Source organism: Chelonoidis abingdonii, chromosome 1 (genome assembly GCF_003597395.2).
Source record: "Chelonoidis abingdonii isolate Lonesome George chromosome 1, CheloAbing_2.0, whole genome shotgun sequence".
NCBI lineage: Eukaryota > Metazoa > Chordata > Testudines > Testudinidae > Chelonoidis > Chelonoidis abingdonii.
This window is the reverse complement of record NC_133769.1, coordinates 220,185,560-220,201,744: the sequence shown is the minus strand read 5'-3', so window position 1 is coordinate 220,201,744 and position 16,185 is coordinate 220,185,560. Positions and strand designations below refer to the sequence as shown.

Genomic DNA, 16,185 nt, shown 5'->3' with positions numbered 1-16,185 from the left:
ACCTGCCCCTGGAAATTTCCACTACATGCATTTGACGAAGTAGGTATTCACCCACAAAAGCTCATGCTCCAAAACATCTGTTAGTCTATAAGCTGCAACAGGATTCTTTGCTGCTTTTACCCTGGGTTGTATAACTCAATGGGGAAGAGTAAGAAATAGACAAAACAGGTCACAGTTGTGCAATATATACATGTTGTTTTCATTAAATAAACGAAATCAAAAAAGCAGCTTTTATAAGGCACTGAAACCCGGCCTGCATGGACTTCAGGGCTCCCTTTTGCCCAATGACATGGAGTCCATCAGCGGAAACCCATGTCTTGCATTTACTCGTCACTGGCTCCTGGACATCTGCTGCATGTTGTGACCAGCTGACATTCATACAATTTCTAATGTTAAAAATTCCTAAATCCTATATCTATTTCATCTGTGTCTCCATGACACTATGAGGAAGGGGGAAACCCCACTATGCCCCAGCCAATTTGGCCTAGATGGGAAAAGTTACTTCCTTGTTATTTGAACAAACAATCACTTAGGCACACAGCAACCTAAAAACCCAGTCCCTATACTATATAACTGATAGACGGATCATGTGTTCTGCTAAAAATGGGGCAAGGAGCATGAAAAAAAAAAACAGGACAAGCTTTAAAGATATGATTGTGGGAGGAAAGAGCCAATTGGCTTGCATCTCTCTGGTTGTCCAATTGCAATGCCAAGGAAGACGGGCCTATCCCTGTATACATTCCTCCTTTATCCTAAAACTGTCCGGCAGCTTGCAGATCCAGTCAAGTTTCCCATCCATTAAATCAGTGTGCCACAGTGATAAATATTTACTATCTATATAATTATTTTTAAAGAGAAGAGAATTGGGAGTCAGAAGTAGAGCTAGCAGGGAAAATTTTTAATAATGTTTTTCAGTGAAAAACAGCAATTCATCATAACTTAAACTTTGTGAAATAAGGTTGGGTTTCCCAATTCACAAAAAATTGAGAAAAAAGTGTTGAAGTTGTCAACACTTTTTGTTTTTACAATTTTCAATGAAAAATTCCGGATTTCCTGTTAAAAATGGATTTCATTTATAAATTGAAACTGAAGAAAGGTTAGATTGAAATAATGTTCCAAATTAGCAAAATGTAACATTACAATAAACCAGTTCTTTTTCATTTTGGGTCATTCAGTTTGTGAATATTTTCAGGAATTTGACTATTCATCCTAATTTGAGATGTGAAAATTTTTTTAAATCATGGAAATTATTCATGGGATAAGAAAAAACATTTATTGCAAAGCTGCAGTCAGGAGTTCCTGCATTGTAATATTGGCTCTGACACTTACTCATGTTATGCCTTTGGGCAAGTCACTTCACCTTTGATCTCAGTTTCCCTTCTTGCTTCTTCTCACAGGTGGATAGTAATGCTTACCAGCAAACATCACAGGTTCTTGTGATGATTAGTTAATGTCTATAGACTACTTCACATGCATAACGTGCTGCATACATTCTAATCGCATTATTCAATACCACTGATCAAGTGATGATATGACCGTCACAGTATATATCATGTATGCATAATGTTTCTAGATAATCATTTATTTGCATTTATTTGCATTATATCATAAGTCCCTGGGGATAAGGGCCACTGACCTTTCTGTTTTGTAGAGCAACAGGTACATAGCTGGCCCACAATAAATAATAAGAATAATTTATTAATTTGCTCATATATTTTTTTATGATGATGGTTTGGATTTGTGAGCAATACTGCCATCATAACCAGAGAGTCAGTGATACGCTACTGAGCAAACAGAAGTGGATGCAGGTTAGCGGTTTGTTCTCCAGATAAGTTCCATACATATTAATACTTAATTGCTAGACGAATGACCTTTATCATTTGAGGAATATTCCCAGTCTTTAAAGCAGAAATCTCACACATGATAAGTAGTGCAGTATTAAGTAAATAAACACTTGAGCTGTTTCAAAACACAGCCCTGAACTTAAAAGTTAGTGAAACTCAGTACCTGTCCTCTGGTTTGCAATGATGCACTACTTTTAAGTTAATTATAAGCGGCTCTTATAACAATGATGATTTCATGTAATACAAAATCATACTAATCACCTTTATCAAAAAGGGTTTTTTCCCCTTAAAGCACAGAGCACAACTTCATTTACCTCAATGAAAATGCCTTGGAGTTGAGTATGGGAAGGAATAGGCACTTTCCCACCCTGTACCGTTCCTTACATGAGGAGGAAAAAAATTCTAACGAATTCCACAGCGACATCAACCACATTAATTCCACTCAAGAGAAAGACATTTCCTAATCCACTTGTGCTTGCAGCACTCATGAATCATGAGGTTTTCTGGAGGATTAAACATGCTATGAAGTGGCTGATAAACAGTGATAGGCAAACAGTCTAGCCAAAAGTATCAAGTTATATATAGAGAGATTGACAGAGAGTTAAAGAAAAAAAAAATATTTCGTGAAGATATTTTACCCCCTTCTACTCATCAGCCTTCACCAAAAGTCAAAAATTACTGTTCCATGGGTGGACAGATATATATGAATCTGTTGGGAGTAAGTGACAATAAAACAGCTGCTGCTGTGTCTTTGCATACTAATGTTTCTTTTTAATATGTAAGAATCACTGCTCTTTCTGAGCAGCCAAGATCAAACAGTGAACAGAATGGTGTTTGCGTTTTGAAAAGGAAGCAAACAGAGAAACTGCTACACATTTTGCCCTTCATATATTATGAAGACATTTTTTAAACATAGCAAAAACCTTGAAGCAAATTCAGAGTTATGGTAGCGCAAAAATTCCTTTAATAGACAACTCCCAAGGTTTTTAAAAATTTATTTTAACATACAGTACAATTATTTTTTATTTCATTTACTCTGTGGGTTGTTTAAAGTTGAGCCTAACATTAATTTTAAATGTTTCCTTTTCATATTTTATTGTATGTGCTCTTCTTTATTCATCCAAGGATGACTCCCTCCACAGTAATTTTAAAAAACAATGCAAGCTGAAAACATGGTGTTTCTGGCCAAATATAATTCTATTTCTAATAATTTCAACTATATTTAAGAATAAAAATACTAGACTTCTCTATGCAAAGAACTGTTTTGATGGATTACCCATTTTTATGTGACATACAAAAGTTACCACGTCAAATTAAAATCTTGCTAATACTGCACACAACATAGAAGTGTAAAAGGAGAAATTGGAACACTTTTTAATTCCAGTAGCAACCAAAAAAATCAGATTCTTGAGAGTGAAAAGAGATGGATTGTACTGGATATAAATGGTCTAATTCAATACAGCATGATCTCCCTTTCATAACTACTTCTCGAGGATCATACCAACTAAAGTCAGACAAAGAGGGGTGAAAATTTTGAGTATTTTTTAAATAAAAACATTTGATAGCCATAATCTACTTTTCAAGCAAAAAGTGGTCCAGAATTGATTTCCAAGGAATGCAGCATTTCTGGCTTTTTAAGTACAGTATAATCGAGTTTAATAATAATGCATTAGCATTACAATGGAAAAACAAGTTATAGTAGAATAAATACTATGAAGTGCATTTGAGAAAAAAGGTAACACCATCTCTAACCTAATGTTATTTATGGAACACAATCTCTGTAATTTTCAATTAATTCACATTTAAATTAATTTACAAACAAATTAACTATTATCATCTCCAGACTCCGGATTTTCTAGATTTGGATGTGGGTGAATTTATTACCAAGGTGAAGCTGAAGTACATTTTACAATACAGCTCTGTCTTATATGCATCACAATAATTTAACAAGTCTGTGAACACATATCCCTATTAAGGGAGCACAATGCAAATATAAGTGCCTCAGCCATAATAGTCCATCTGTAAAGATGAATCTTTTCTTATCAAGACCCTCTTAAAAAAAACAAAAAACATGCCATCCTCTCTTTCTTAGCATTAAAGGTAGAGAAAGCAATTTTCTTCTTTATCTAGGGAAAACAATTGTCTGAAAATTGTATGATCATTAACTCTGACAGGTCATCTTCTTTAATTCCAACTGAGTACTTTAACAAAAATCAGCCAAATGCCAGACTAATATTTTTCAAGTATTTGAAAGTAATGGAGCAAAACTAATTTAGTTAAACAACAGAGAATAAACTAGACACAATACATACAGGACTGCTATAAATATCAGAAATGTATAACAAACACTCATATATGTCAATAACTCTTACGTTAAGACTCTGCATCAGCACCATAATTATTTTTTCTGCAATATACAAAATCTAAATATCTGTTTCAGCAAAGTTTATTTCAGTTTGTTTTAAGTTGTGCTTCAAAACACACAGTATCTCATTCCGTGTCTAAATGACTCAGTCACTGAAAGACCAGGATGTTAAACAGAATCAGAACGCGTCACCCATTTTTTAAAGGAATCCCCCAAAGCAACATTTAAACATCGGTACCACAATCGATATTATTTTCAATTTCATTTCAATTTAAAATAAGCTAAACATCAAGCACAAGCACAAAGAAATCATTATCTTGCATCCATGCAGGTCTATATAGCTAAAGCACTTGACTTACCTGCCACTGTTTCATGAGCTCCCGAACCTCTTTCGTGTCCTCTAGTATCCTTTCCTTGTGTGTAGCATCCTGCAGGACATTGGCAGTTGTCTCTGCTTCTGTAAGCCAGGCAAGGAACTTTTCCAGATCCAGGTAGAACTGCTGCAGCAGCCTTAGAGCTGCTTCCAGTTCAGCTTCTCGCTCACTAACCCTGTGGAAGCACAAACAGTCAAATGCAGCACTCACAGAAATCAGAACAAGTGTAGATTTTTAAAAAACAACCCCACAGCAAGTTTTTACTATACTAACCAAGAGAAGAGAATTTGTAGATAAGCTACTATAAAGAAAGAAAATGTACATAAGAATGATGCACTACATACTGTATGTCCCCCCCCCCAGCTAATGTTCATCTCTGTCTTTTTGGATGGTGGGAGGAGGTACACAATGACATTTTTCTACTGCAATCTAGAGGAAATGACATTACTTTGGTAAAGAACACAACGTACTGTACCTGGAATTTTGGAACTCAAACAAATCAAGGTTAATTCCTTTCAAATATGATCAAAGCTTTTTCACTTATCGCTCATAAGCCTGCTACTGCCCGCAAGGTTGTTTAATTTTTGGAAATCACAAAGTAGTTTTTGGTCATTGAGGGGCAAGGATAGTTTACTGCAATTATTAATTCCTCTAAGTTGCAAACTTTGGGAGCTGTATTCATCACCTTGTGTCCTAAAAATGCAGAAGATTTTCAAAGGGACATGAAGCTGCTCTATCATACAGAAAGGTCTTACACAAATTGTACCATAAAATAACCATAAAAAGATCTATATCAGCTTTTTAATAAAAGATCACCTTTGAAATCTCAAAAATATTTCTCTGCCTTTGGCAAAAATCTAAATCATAACAATTTGGTAAAGAAGAATATTCAAGGACCAAGCATTCCTGTAATGAAAATTCCTTAGGTAAATTTGGTCTGATCCATCAGAACTAGTATGTCCTATTTGCATGCACACTTTTTGATTATTAAACTTAGGCTGAAAATGGATTAAAAATTCAAATACCTGCATGTGACACATCACTTATTAATATGTGACTGTCAGTTATTTTGCAAAACTATAATTTATTTGAACAGTAACTTTATTATGTAAAATGCATACTAGGCAATAAACAACTCCTGAAGATCTGGTGGCAGCACTGCTCATGCATGAGTTGTTTATTCATCATGGGAGATGTTTTTGCTGAGCACACATACTTCAGCAGTGTAGTTATTGCTATCATACAGGATAGAAGCCTCCTCTTTTGTCTTCACTGCATTAGCTTGGAATGCATGGAATAGGTTTAGAAAGTGGCAACCATTCATAATAAAAGGGTTGAGTCTAAACATTTATCATCTCATAAATACAGTTTAAGGCCTGATAACTAAATATTAGCTCCATATACTGATTGGCAAAGGAAGTTAAGACTAGGTCTCTTATACATCCAAATCCTACTGCTGGGGAGACTCTCAAACAATTGTCTCCTACTGTTGACAGATGTGTGTGTGACAAAAAAGCAGCAGAATTCAATATATATCTTCCTCTATCTGCAGTAAACATATTGCCATATACATCTGATTGTGGGAGGTATTTCCAGAGTTGCACTGCTCAATCATATGTTCAGTCGTCAACCAACAGCTAGCTTATTATTTGTGCATGATGTTTCAGCATAGCGTATATTAAGATTCCAACTACTTTTTCCTGGCTAACGAACAGTTATGTGACCTGAATTTACACAACTTTCTACTGAGGAGCATTTATTTTTGAGTTGGAAGTCCAAGAGTGATGCAGTTTTCTAGGTAGTCTGAAAGAAAGTTGCACAACAGATTATCCCAGAAATATTTTCCAACACTGTAATTTTCCCACCCATTCACACTGAGATCATGCAATTTCTGTGTGCTAGAGCCAATATCAAATCTTGTTCATTGTCACCAGAAGGCTAGGTTTCTAAAGAACAAAAGGCATAACCTAATACCTAGCTGTTGCTGAACCAGGAAAATATGAATTAGGCTGAAAAAAGGTGTTAATGTGCTTTACCTATTTAACATGTTTTTTCATCAAGGATTCTTCCAAACTATGAATACAGCCAGGAAACACAGAGGGATTTAAAGCAGCCAATCGGAGCTCAGAAATGTGAGAGCAGAGAATTCAATTCAGTCAAATGACAATTTATTAACTCAGAGCTAAAATCCACAATCCATGTTTCTCAATCACCTTGTGACAAAGGTAATTATTATTATTGAACCCATTTTTGTAACAGGGAAAGAAAGAAATATGTAAAATCCTTTGCCTCAGGCTATTAATGTATTTATTTATTATTTCTTCAAGAGATGAAGGACTGTATTCTGATGTCAGCTACATATGTGCAAATCTTGAGCTGCTCTCTTTAAATCAATAGAATTATTCCAATTTTACACTGGTATGAGTAATATCAAAAAGTGGCTCAAGTGCCCACTGTGATGGGCTGGATCATAGAAAACCCCTGGGGAACTGCCAACCGATGTGCCAAGACTACTTCTACTCCTGCCTTCCCTGCCATCTCGAGACCCCAGCACCCTGTCTTGCTGAGCCAGACACTCCCATCTGCTCCAACAAAGACCCAGGGTCTGAATCACTTGCCCCAAAGCTGCAGGTTTAACTGAAAGCAGCTAACAGAAGCAAAGTCCAGCTCCAAGATGGAGTTTAGGAATCACCTCGGCAAGTCACATGGCCATGCATGACTCACAGTTTTTACATGTAGCATCCATTGTTTACATGCTACCTTGAACATCCTCAAATAGACTTTTTATGTGGATTGGAGCATTCCAAGATCCATTGTCCTTTAAATGTTTCTTGATTAGGTACTTAATTTCAATATTCCTTTCTCCAGGAACTCACCAAATGCTCTACTAAAGTTATTTGGCTAAAAGGAGATTACTCTGTAAACGGGAGCATTCTGGAACTGGTGAGGATCTTATCTGTATTCAGTTTGATTAGACATAGATTTGAGCATTTTATTTTATTCTGCTTGGTGACTTATTTTATGCTGTCTGTTACTACTTGAAACCACTTAAATCCTACTTTCTGTATTTAATAAAACCACTTTCTACTTATTAATTAACTGAAAGTATGTGTTAATACCGGGGGGGGGGGGGGGGGCAAACAGCTGTGCATCTCTCTCTGTCAGTGTTATAGAGGGCAAACAATTTATGAGTTTACCCTGTATAAGTTTTATACAGAGTAAAATGGATTTATATGGGTTTAGACCCCATTGGAAGTTGGGTGTCTGAGTGTTAAAGACAGGAACACTTCTGTTAGTTGCTTTCAGTTAAGTCTGAGCTTTGGGGAAGTAATTCAGATCCTAGGTCTGTGCTGGAGCAGATGGGCGTGTCTGGCTCAGCAAGACAGGGTGCTGGGGTCCCGAGCTGGCAGGGAAAGCAGAGGCAGAAGTAGTCTCGGCACATCACTTGGCATTTCCCAAGGGGGTTTCTGTGATCCAACCCATCATAATATGAAAGTTATAAGTCTGTATTTGGGAAGTGTTTATGTTTCAAATGTAATGCTCTTGAACCAAAATCACTGGTTATCTGAAGTTTGGATGTTCCTCAGATTTACATAGAAACTAATTTGATCTGAAGATGCAATTATCAAATGCTTTAATGTCTCTTTCCTACCAAAAGGGGATCCAGATAATTACAGTTTTACTCATATTTTTTTATTGCTTCCTTAATGTGGTTTATTCAATAAAATGTTTTCTACAAAAGAGTTAATAGCATTCTTAGAGTGGTTTCAGGAATTCCTGCTCTGTGTATATAGAATAAAATAGATGAATTTGTTTCACTTATATTAACAGAATCTAGTAACAGAAGTAAGCACTTCCATTCCAACTTTATTTAAATAGTTTTGTCAATCTTTCAAATATGTTAAACACAAAGGCTGAAACAAAGGATCATATTTCTATGGCAGAGAAAGTTCTGAACAGCTGGAGAAACAGTTCAAGATCCAGGTTAAGAAATACAAACCATCTCTCTTTACAGTTTCTAGGCTGTTTTTGGTGGTCGTGTTCAACCAGATTGACACAAATTGATAAAGTATCTGACGCTTTGTCCCTTCCAATATCTCAGTAGTCCATAAACTCTGAACAATAGTATAAAAACAAAAACCAACATAAAACAACAGGTCTTCTGTTCTAGAACTCCCTAACCTGACTCAGAAAGAATCAATCAACATCCCGCTTCCTCTCTGGCTCTCATAAGGACAGCTCAACCTATTTAAGAGTTTAAAAGCAACTTGGCTCAGCTGTAAGTCTTTGATTCTGCTCTTTGAGGCACTGCCAATTGAGACTCAGTCCTCCTTCTAGAATTTAGCCATCAACAAAACAAAACAAAACAAAAAAAACCCCAACCTCATCTCTCTTGGTAGGACTCCTCATAGGGAGGAATTGGGTGTTACACAGCTGCCAGACTACTTGGGTGGAGCAATAAACAACGTGCATACTCCATCAGAACCCAGAAGAGGAGAAATCTTAGAAGTACCATGCAGCAGTAAAAAATATTCTTCAGACACCTTCATTCAACAATCCTAAACTTCATACAACACAAAGTACATAAAAACAACCATACTGGGTCAGACCAATGGTCCATCTAGCCTAGTATCCTATTCTGACAGAGGCTAACGCCAGGGGCTTCAGAAGGAATGAACAGAAAAGGTCGCCTTGTCACCCATTCCCAGCTTCTGGCAAACAGAGGCTAGGGACACCATTCCTGACCATCCTGGCTAATAACCATTGATGGAACTATCCTCCACGAAGTTACCTAGTTCTTTTTTTAACCAGGATGGGCAGAGATGGTGTTCCTAGTCTCTGTTTGCCAGAAGCTGGGAATGGGCAACAAAGAATGGATCATTTGATGATTACCTCTTCTGTTCATTGCCTCTGGGGCACCTGGCATTGGCCACTGTTGGAAAACAGGATTATGGGCTAGATGGACCTTTGGTCTGACCAGTATGGCTGTTCTTATGTTCTTACAAGGTATATTATGTGAGGCTTAATGTTTAAACAGTGCTTTTAAATTCCTGGATTAAAAGCAGGATAACAAGTTAAAAGTATTATTCCAATGTAAACTACAAAAAGCACATAACCCACTGCGACAGCGGGGCCTATTTCCCATCCTCCGTCTGCTCATGTATCCCAATTCCTCTGGGTGGCATCTGCCAGCTCCCTTGACACCTTTGAGGAGCACTGGGCGCTGTCTGGGGTTCTCTGCTTGGTGTCCCCATCAAGTTCCCTTTGTTTAGCCCTGTGACCTCACTCTTGTCCCTGTTATATCTTTAGTTGTTCCCCCGTAATTAACTGAGATCCCAGACCTTAGGCTGGTGGAGGTCCTTTAGCAGTGGGCAGGTGGAAGCCTGCCCACTTCCAGGATCCCAACAGGACCACTCTCCTGTAGCCATCTGGCCTGACATTGTCACAATAGATATTCTTCCTTATTTTCATAAGAATAAATGAACACTGCAGAAAGTAAAACAACAACAACAAAAACACTGAGCATATCCCAGTGGACTGTCATAAATGTATTAAGAACAGGTGTTTCATACTATGTCCTGATGTTAGGAAGTCAAATACTTAAGCTTGTCACAGTTTAACAGAAAGGATGATGTAAATATTTTAAAATTCCCAATTTTTTTTTTTTGCATTATACAAGACAAAAGGAGTTGATTTATAGACTCAGACTTAAGGTCAGAAGGGACCATTATGGTCATCTAGTCTGACCTCCTGCACAACGCAGGCCACAGAATCTCACCCACTCAGTCCTGTAACAAACCCCTAACCTATGTCTGAGTTATTGAAGTCTTCAAATCATGGTTTAAAGACTTCAAGGTGCAGAGAATCCTCCAGCAAGTGACCCGTGCCCCATGCTGCAGAGGAAGGCGAGAAACCTCCAGGGCCTCTGCCAATCTGCCCTGGAGGAAAATTTCTTCCTGATCACAAATATGGCAATCAGTTAAACCCTGAGCATGTGGGCAAGACTTACCAGCCAGCATCCAGGAAAGAATTCTCTGTAGTAACTCAGATCCCACCCCACCTAACATCCTATTACAGGCCATTGGGTCTATTTAACCGCTAATAATCAATGATCAATTATTTAGTACACAGGAAAAAATATATAGTGAAATGTAGGTGCGTGTTTCAGAGATGAATCATCTTCAAACACTGAAGCTAATTTATTCAAACTATCTTAAAAGATACAGATTTTAGAATTAGAATCACATTAACTAACACTTTGGCCTGGTCTACACTACAAGTTTAGTTCAAATTTAGCAGTGTTAAATTGAATTAACCTTGCACCCGTTCACACAATGAAGCCATTTACTTTGACATAAAGGGCTCTTAAAATCAATTTCTGTACTCCTCCTCCATGAGGGGAGTAGCGCTGAAATTGACATTGCCATTTCAAATTAGGGTTAGTGTGGCCACAATTCAACAGGATTGGCCTCCGGGAGCTATCTCACAGTATACCATTGTGATCACTCTGGACAGCAATCTGAACTCAGATCCACTGGCCAGGTAGACAGGAAAAGCCCTGCAAACGATTCAATTTCACTTCCTGTTTGCCCAGCGGGGAGAGCACAGGTGACTACGCAGAGCTCATCAGCACAGGTAACTATGCAGTCCAAGAATCGAAAAAGAGCACAAGCATGGACCATACAGGAGGTACTGGATCTGATCACTATATGGGGAGAGGATTCCGTGCTAACAGAACTATGTTCCAAAAGATGAAATGCCAAAACATTTGAAAAAATCTCCAAGAGCATGATGGAAAGACGCCACAATAGGGACTCATTACAGTTTCACATGAAAGTTAAGGAGCTCAGACAAGCCTACCAGAAAACCAAAGAAGCAAACAGAAGGTCCGGGGCAGAGCTGCAGACATGCCGCTTCTACATTGAGCTGCATGCAATTCGAGGGGGGGCCGCCACCACCACCCCACCCCTGGCTGTGGATTCCAAGGAGGGGGTAATCTCAGCCACGGCAGAGGATTCTGCGGACGGGGATGATGATGATGATGAGGACGACGACGAGCTTGCAGAGAGCACACAGCACTCCATTCTCCCCAACAGCCAGGATCTTTTTCTCAGCCTGACTGAAGTACCCTCCCAACCCTCCCAAGGCATTATCTCAGACCATGAAGCCATGGCAGCGACGTCTGGTGAGTGTACCTTTGTAAATATAAAACATGGTTTAAAAGCAAGCTTTCTTTAATGATAAATTTGCCCTCAGGACTTGGGATGCATTCACAGCCAGTATAGCTACTGGAAAAGTCTGTTAACATGCCTGGGGATGGAGCGGATATCTCCAAGGACATCTCCATGAAGCTCTCCTGGGGGTACTCCAAAACCCTTTGCAGAAGGTTTCTGGTCAGGTCAGCCTTATTCCGTCCTCCATGGTAGGACACTTTACCACGCCATGCTAGTAGCAAGTAATCTGGTATCACTGCATGACAAAGCTTGGCAGCGTATGGTCCCGGTGTTTGCTGGCATTCAACCAACATCCGTTCTTTATCTTGCTGTGTTATCCTCAGGAGAGTGATATCGTTCATGGTAACCTGGTTGAAATATGGGATTTAATTAAAGGGACAGAGGTGGCCATTCGTACTGGGCTGTTTGCCTATGGCTGAAAAGAAATCCTTCCCTGCAATTAGCCAAGGGAGGAGGGGGCGACTGGCGCTGAGCTTTTCGCGTTTGGCTAACAGGGATCTTCCCTGATACTAGCCACTCAGTGGGGGGAGGGGTAAAGCGATCATCCCAGATAATTGGATGGGAGGGGATTAGTTTGGTTTCTGCTGCTGCACGTTAACAGGAAAACCGCAGCACTCACCAGGCTTTGCCTGGTATGTGGGAAAGGAGGGTGTTGCTTTTGTGAAGGCTGCAGAAGCCGAAAGACAATGGCTTACCATGGCCGCATGCAAGCCGAATTCTGTTGCCCGGACCTGCGTCTGTGATCTCTAACACCAAAGCCACAAGCACTCAATATTAAGATGCAAAATGTGACCATGTACTGAAATCACATGTGCTATGTAATGTGAGTAGTGTTGCTCACCGTGAAAGAATATAACCATTGTTCTGTAAAATGTATCTTTTTAAATACTTCTCTCCCTTTTTTCCCTCCTTCCTGCAGCTGCAAATTTTTCAAGTCTCCCTCCTCCGTCCTGAAGGCTATCTCAGATAAGGTGGGGGAAAAAAAAGATGCGAGACAAAATGTTCTGTGAAATCTTGGAATCGACCCGCAATGAAAGAGCTCATCTGAAAGAGTGGAAGGACTTGGTATCAAAGTACAGGAAAGATGACAGTGAACGTGAGGACATGAGGGACCAACGTGAGGACACAAGAGGAGAGGAGAGACGCTCGAGATGAGAGATGGTGACAGGAAGATCAGAAGAGAAATGATGCAACGCTGGGGCTGCTGCGTGATCAAACTGACATGCTCTGGCGTCTGGTGGAGCTTCAGGAATGGCTGCAGGATCACAGACTGCCGCTGCAGCCCCTGTATAACCGCCCTTTCCTCTCCCAAAGTTCCATAGCCTCCTCACCCAGACATGTAAGAACACGGGGGGAGGCTCCGTGCACCCGCCCACTCCGCCTCAGTAGACAGCCCAAGCAAAAGGCTGTCCTTATTTTGAACTTCTGAAGTGGCCTTTTCCTTCTCTCCTACCCTCCTCCCAAACCTCACCCAGGCTACCTTGTCAGTTCTCTACCTATTTTTATAATCAATTAATAAAGAATACATTATTTTTAAACAATAGAGACTTTATTTCCTTAGAAAGCAAGCTGTGATCGAAGGGTGGGTTACTTACACGGAATGAGTCAATCAAGAGGGTGGGTTTTCATCAAGGAGAAACAAACAGAACTTTTACACTTTGAGCCTGGCCAGTCATAAAACTGGTTTTCAAAGCTTCTCTGATGTGCAGCGCTTCCTGGTGTGCTCTTCTAATCGCCCTGGTGTCTAGCTGTGCGTAATCAGTGGCCAGATGATTTGCCTCAGCCTCCCACCTTGCCATAAACGTCTCCCTCTTACTCTCACAGAGATTGTGGAGCACACAGCAAGCAGCAATAACAATAGGGATATTCGTTTGGCTGAGGTCTGAGTGAGTCAGTAATGTGCACCAGCGCACCTTTAAACGCCAAATGCACATTCTACCACCATTCTGCATTTGCTCAGCCTGTAGTTGAACTGCTCCTGACTACTGTCCAGGCTGCCTGTGTATGGCTTCATGAGCCATGGCATCAAGGGGTAGGCTGGGTCCCCCAGGATAACTACAGGCATTTTAACGTTCACAAAGGTTATTTTCTGGTCTGGGAAGTAATTCCCTTGCTGCAGCCATTTAAACAGAGCAGTGTTCCTGAAGACGCGAGTGTCATGAACCCTTCCCAGCCATCCCACATGGATGTTGGTGAAATGTCCCTTGTGATCCACCAGTGCTTGCAGCACCATTGAAAAGTACCCCTTGCAGTTTATGTACTGGCTGCCGTGGTGCTCCGGTGCCAAGATAGGGATTTGGGTTCCATCTATCGCCCCACCACAGTTAGGGAATCCCATTGCAGCAAAGCCATCCACTATGACCTGCACATTTTCCCAGAGTCACGACCATTGGTAGCAGCAGCTCAGTGATTGCTTTGGCTACTTGCATCACAGCAGCCCCTACAGTAGATTTGCCCACTCCAAATTGATTCCCGAACGACTGGTAGCTGTCTGGCGTTGCAAGCTTCCACAGGGCTATCGCCACTCATTTCTCAACTGTGAGGGCTTCTCTCATCTTGGTATTCTGGCACTTCAGGGCAGGGGAAAGCAAGTCACAAAGTTCCATGAAAGTGCCCTTACGCATGCAAATATTTCGCAGCCACTGGGAATTGTCCCACACCTGCAACACTATGCGGTCCCACCAGTCTATGCTTGTTTCCCAGGCCCAAAATCGGCGTTCCATGGCTAGAACCTGCCCCATTAATAGCATGATCTCCAAAGCGCCGGGGCCCGCGGTTTGAGAGAATTCTGTGTCCATGTCCTCATCACTCTCGTTGCTGCGCTGCCGTAGCCACCTCCTCCTCACCTGTTTTTTCAGGTCCTGGTTCAGCATAGACTGCACAATAATGCATGAGGTGTTTACAATGTTCATGACTGCTATCTTGAGCTGAGCGGACCTCCACGCTTGCCGTGGTATGGCATCTGCACAGTTTACCCAAGAAAAAAGGCACAAAATGGTTGTCTGCTGTTGCTTTCATGGAGGGAGGGGTGAGGCTGTACCCAGAACCATCAGCAACAATGTTTTTTGCCGCATCAGGCATTGGGATCTCAATCCAGAATTCCAATGGGCTGGGTAGACTGCGTGAACTATGGGCTAACTACCCACAGTGCAACACTCTGGAAGTCGACGCTAGCCTCGGTACATGGACGCCCACCACCGAATTAATGTTCTTAGTGTAACCGCATGCAGTCGACTTTATACATTCAGTTGCCCAAAATTGAATTCTGTAAATTTGAAGTAATCCCGTAGTGTGGACACACCCTTTGATAAGAATTCAACACTTTAAATGAAAGAATTCCTGAGTTAAGTAAGGAGGTTTATACACTATTATTATTATATATGCTATTTATCTTGTTATTCATCTCTTCTGAGTGTGAACTTTCATAACATTAAAAAAATGAAAGTTTGTTACTGTGCAACAGAAAGCATGTTAATTGAAACAATACCTTTAATTTAATTAAACTCCTGGAACTTTTGTTAATGATGAACATTTAAAGACAGGAAGTGGCTTTTAATTTGTTCTTGTAATTACTTATTCCATCTTGCTTTGGGGATAAACTCAACCCTCAGTCGTACCCATTCAACTTAATTGACGTGCAAAGGGTGTAACTGAACAGAATTTAGCCCATATTTTTCTTTTTGACATCATCTTGTGAAAACAACAGAACCAGGTGGAGTGATAGGTTGAAAGAAATGAAATTGCTTTAAGTCTATTCTCCTTTCATCAAGGAGAACAATAGTTAATATATTCAGCAGAACAGTCAATCTGATTTTAGAAATACATAAGAAAAAATTCTTTAAAAGAATTAAAAATATTAAGAGTTAGGGATTGGAGGGGAAAAAAGCAACAATCTGGTAAGTTTTGTAATCCTCTGCAAAAAAGGTTTAAATGTACAAAATGTGTGTTCAGGACTTCAAGACTCAACACATCTGCATAAGTTCTTAAAATTTTGCTTTAAAATTTTGGACGGCATGAACAATTCAAGCCAATAAAACCCCCACTGGTGGTACTGGAAATGACTGTAGTGCTGCTAGTACCGAAAATGATTCTTCAGATGGGAGAAATTATTCAGTATTGGTACTCTGTCTGTACTAGTTTCAGAATCCATTTGGTTATGAATGATGGGGATGGAACAAAGGGGAAGATGAATCAGGGAGACATACACATATAAAATCAATTTGTCTGCCAGTCAGTACTGGAAACAAAATGAGATAGTGATCGTAGAAAAAAAAATAAAATGGAATCAGATATGTTAAAGTCTAAAAGGCAGTAACTGAAGTATTCTGAAATGCAGGGACAGATTCTCTAATTAGTTCTGGTCCCTT

General features: G+C 39.9%; 1 protein-coding gene across 9 annotated transcripts in view; it reads right to left on the bottom strand.

Annotated features, from left to right (window-relative positions):
- LOC116825693 (dystrophin) overlaps nt 1–16,185 on the bottom strand; it is a 1,328,444-nt gene that overhangs the window by 394,054 nt on the left and 918,205 nt on the right. For all 9 annotated transcript variants that reach the window (XM_075059803.1, XM_075059815.1, XM_075059808.1 and 6 more), the window contains one exon: nt 4,569–4,758. In XM_075059803.1, coding sequence (XP_074915904.1) covers nt 4,569–4,758 — 190 coding nt within the window. The remainder of the gene's footprint in view (nt 1–4,568; nt 4,759–16,185) is intronic.